The sequence below is a fragment of the Macadamia integrifolia genome, chromosome 4 (genome assembly GCF_013358625.1).
Source record: "Macadamia integrifolia cultivar HAES 741 chromosome 4, SCU_Mint_v3, whole genome shotgun sequence".
NCBI lineage: Eukaryota > Viridiplantae > Streptophyta > Magnoliopsida > Proteales > Proteaceae > Macadamia > Macadamia integrifolia.
In genome coordinates, this window is record NC_056560.1 from 8,327,527 (window position 1) to 8,331,944 (window position 4,418).

The following is a 4,418-nucleotide window of genomic DNA, read 5'->3' on the forward strand; positions in this document are numbered from 1 at the left end:
TTGAGTGCCTCTAGTCAATGGTCAACCTATTGGTAGGCCAATGGCCACCTACTCTCATGACCTCCTTCTACACCATTAGGGTTCATTTTAGCGAATGGGAAAATGTGTGAGGCCATATTGTTTTATGAGGGGTCGTGTAAAGGAATCTTATCACTCTGTTATTTTCTCTTCTAAATCATTCCACCACATTTCATTGATACATTCCTCCATGCCACTTGTTTAAAGAACCCTTTATCTCTCTCTTTCAAGTGTATAAAAAATTATAATTGTTCTATTTGGAAAAAGTTGTTCATTTCCCTCTCTCGTAAAAGTCAATATGAAGATGAGAATGTGATGATACAACAAGAATTGTGACCGTGTGGATACTGTGTAGTGCACGCTAATGCGTGGAAACAAGAACGTGATTAACGTTAATTTGCAGTCTCTTTCCCAAAATCCTATCTCTAAGCTTGAAGGGCGGCTCTCAATTTGTATCTTTTTTTCCTACCCCTTTTCTGTCTTTGTTAGTTGATTGTTCTGTTGGTGTCTTAAAAGGAAAAGCCCAAAAGTCTCGGCGGAAACAAAGTTTCCTAATTTCCAGCCAAAGGGCAAGACTCAGAATGAACCAATCAAACCAAAAAATTTCCTCCAGTCTGCCCCATGAATGGTACGATCCTAAACCCATTTGAAAGCTTACATGAAAATCAAGCTTTTCTACCTAACATGTGACGAACACTAGTTTAGCTTAGTAATGACAGTTTCAACTTAAAGAGTCGGCGTTTAAATGAAGAGGTTACGAGATTGAATCATGTGATATGCATGTGTATGTGAGGGTGCGTGTGTAGGAGTAAGTGGCCATTGACCTTTCTAACATCCACTAGGATAATGAAAAAAAGAAAGAAGAATGATACATGAGAGAACCAAACCATCAAACTATTGGTTGTTCTCCATTACAATCCTTTGGAGCTCTCTAAGAAACCAGCCATTTAATACCTTACTCTAAGAAGTATAAGGATCCTCTCCGGTGTGCCAATGCATCTGTTGCGCATCCTATGGCCGACAGTACTGGCATGCCATCCCAAGTGCTTCCCAGCCGTCTGATGCGTATGTAGGTCTTTGTGGGCTTTTTTTCTTTCAAGTGCCGCCCACAATGCTCATTGGATGCTGACTCATAGAAGATTGACTTTGAGGAGAGATAAATCACGAAACACTTCCTCTCATGCATTCATTGACTTAACATGGGAGATGTCTATACACAAGAGCCGTGTATAGATCTCCTGCCCTTTCTTTATAATAACAAAGATTCTATCCCATTGTTGAGCATTAAAATCCACTTTATGAGGTGAAGAAATTCTTCTCCTTATTATTATTATTATTATTATTTAACAAGTATTCCTTTAACCACATTTACCATTCCTATAGAGTAGTTTCTCTTTTCCCTTCTCCATATTGGTAGTTGCATTGTAGGGTCTTGAATTCAAGGCTGATCGAATAAAAAGTCTCAATATATGAATATAAAGAGAATCAAGATCCATCTCACTTTGCTAAGTGGTAGTGAGCCTAGTGCTATAGTTCTAGCGTTTCCTTTCTAGAAATATTTTGGCCAGTTCTAGAATCATTTTTTATTTGTTTGGGCTATCTCGATTCTTCAACACCTACCTTAACTTGTTCGTGGAGGCTCATGAAGCACAACTTGGACTTAATTAATATACAATTTTTGTGAGGTTTTAGTTGGACTCTAAGAGGAGTGAATGTCATCATCAACTCTTGCTCCTTATCATTAAAAGTTCAAAATACCTTTCTTTAATCCACTCAAATTGATAGATTCCATGAATGAAAAATATTCTCTCTTCACCATGACTTGAGATAAACTAGGTTTTTCTTACGAATAAGTAACAAACATATGGTTGGGACTATCTATTCATGCATGCATTTTTTTAGTCCAACTCCAACCCTCCGAAGAGGCCGACATTATATTCTTTATGATGAAACACGTGGCAATCTACGAGGGCTCCAACCTTGGGGACCAATACCAAAGCTATTATGTGAACAACAAAGTAAGGTTAGTGTGGCTTTTAATTAACTATAACTTTGGAAAAGTAAATGAATATACACCACAACACAAACATGTTAAAACAACTTAAAAAAGATTAGATTTTTTTTTACTTTTTTGCCTTTTCTTTTTAATGCACCACCACTTATGAAGTTGTGTGGTCTATGCAGTATGCAGCAACACACCATTAAGAAAACTAATGGAAGACAAGAAGGTGGTTCACAGATCAGACATCAGCTTTGCCATACTAATATAATATATGTACTTCTCCTTCTAATCACTATTGCTTCAGTTTTGACTCTTCTGTTCAATTCAAGAGGCTGAAAGGAAAGAATACAAAACTGTGAAATATAACTTGGCCAGTAAGCAACTGAGAATGGAAACCTTAAGGTGATAGCATTACAATAGAGAGAGAGAGAGAGTTATTAACAATAACTTCCTAATCTGAAACAATAATGGAGTTTGGTTTTATCTTAAGTTAATAATAGAAAATTTAGAAGATAAATACAATCAAGGACCCCAATAATTGAGATTAATGGTCCCCATCAGGGAATCAAATCTAAACACATACTGTGACAGAGTAGCAACCATTAAGGCATTAAACACCCCTATTTATCACCATAAACAAATATAATAAATAGTAAAGATGTTTCCTAATGGAAAAGGCCGCCTAGTGATGAAATCTAGGTGACCTAACCAATCAAAAGGAAAGTACCACCCTAATTAGCCATTTTGATTGCTGATGTGGCTAATCTAAACTATCAACTTTGATAAAGCCACTTGGCTAATGTTCAGTAGAGCCCTTTCTTGCCTATGAAGCGGAGACTAGGGTGGGATACCCATGGGGTCTCTTGGGGGATCACTCAACACCAAAGTTGCAAACCTAGTAAGAGTGCATGGTTCAAGGAATCGGATTGAAATAGGCTTCTATGGTTCAGATTGGATTTTTGCTTACTTGAACCCTTTAAGAGTGAAATGAAGCTGCTGCCTAGGTTGTAGCAACCCCTAGTATAGTTAGGGGAATGGAATCTCATGGGTAGAGGAGAAAAAATTCACCCAATGTGGGTTTTTGTAAACCTACCCTTGGGATTCCATTCCGTTGGCTCCTACCATGGGATTGCTGCTACTTGGTTGCAATCTAGTCAGCAACAAATTTTTTTTCCTAAGGGTGGGACCCAGCGTGCCTAATTAACAATTTAACACTGATTGGGCTTAGTATAGAAAGTAGAAGAATAAAATGGGGAATCTGGAGAGAGAGAGAGAGAGAGAGAGAGAGAGAGAGAGAGGGGATGGAGGATGGGACTTGGGAGGGAAAGAGAGCCGTTGACAGACTAGAACAAAGTTTGGCGCCAAAGAATCAAGTCAATTTGTTTCTGCTGCCCGCGGTCAGATAAATCCTAGACGGGCAGTCTATCTTTCTTCCTAAGATCTCTTTATATTCCTCTCCTATTATTGGTTTTGAGGCTTGTTTGCTTAGGTCACGCGTTTTCTTGGGTTTATCCTCACCGCCTCTCCCTCTCTCTCATCCAATATATATTTCTCTGGTAGTTTCCTTTCTGCTTTTCTTCATTCATTCTTCTCTTCCCCTTTCTCTCTCTTCGCTCTATTCAAAGCTCTTCTTTGCTCCTTTGTCATACCCTCCTCTCTCTTTTCTTATTGATTCATGGCGTTCAAAAGGGTACTAGCGTAAAGAAGAAAAGCCCTTCTCTTTCTCTTACTCCCATACTCCTCGCTTCTTCTCGATCAACTGATTTTCTTGATCTGCCTCGACCGCTAATCTTTCTTCTCAGTTCGATTTGTTTAATTCTTCTTTCTCTTCGCTCGAGTGTTCCTGGTTTCGTTCCTTTGAACGGCTCTGTTTTCCCCTTTTTTTTTTTTTTTTTTTTTTTTTTTTTAAATTTCTGATCGGAAATGGGGTACCCGCAGAAGCCTCAAGTAGATGGAGGACTAGAATCTGAAGGTAAGAAATGGGTAATCGCTGGAATCCCATTACGAGCGCCGTTGAGAAGTATAAGCACCAACAAGAAGGACGACGGAGGTAATGATGAAGACGAGTGTTCAACGACTCCAACTTCCGAAGAAGCAAGGATACCAGAGAGGTTGTCATGCCCACCTGCTCCTAGGAAGCGTAGACCTTCAAGGTGTCATTTTAATGGAGTTAGGGAGTTCTTTACTCCCCCAGACCTAGAATCTGTCTTCATACGCCATGTCGAGAGGGCAAAATAAATTGGGGCGTTCCAGCTTTTGCCCCTTCTTGTTGCTTGTTCTTCTCTTTTTTTTTTCTTTTCTTTTTTATTATCTTTCTCTTTTTTCTGTTCTTTGTAGGGGACAGAGTTGATGTACAAAATTACAATTTATAAGAAGAATGAATTTTAGTTTGGGTATT

At 38.8% G+C, this 4,418-nt stretch overlaps 1 protein-coding gene across 1 annotated transcript; it reads left to right on the forward strand.

The window, feature by feature from the left end:
• Positions 1-3,494: 3,494 nt before the first annotated feature.
• LOC122077211 (cyclin-dependent protein kinase inhibitor SMR6-like) lies at positions 3,495-4,418 on the forward strand. Its single transcript, XM_042643079.1, has one exon. The coding sequence runs from the start codon at positions 3,944-3,946 to the stop codon at positions 4,256-4,258; it is 315 nt and encodes a 104-aa protein (XP_042499013.1). The 5' UTR covers positions 3,495-3,943; the 3' UTR covers positions 4,259-4,418.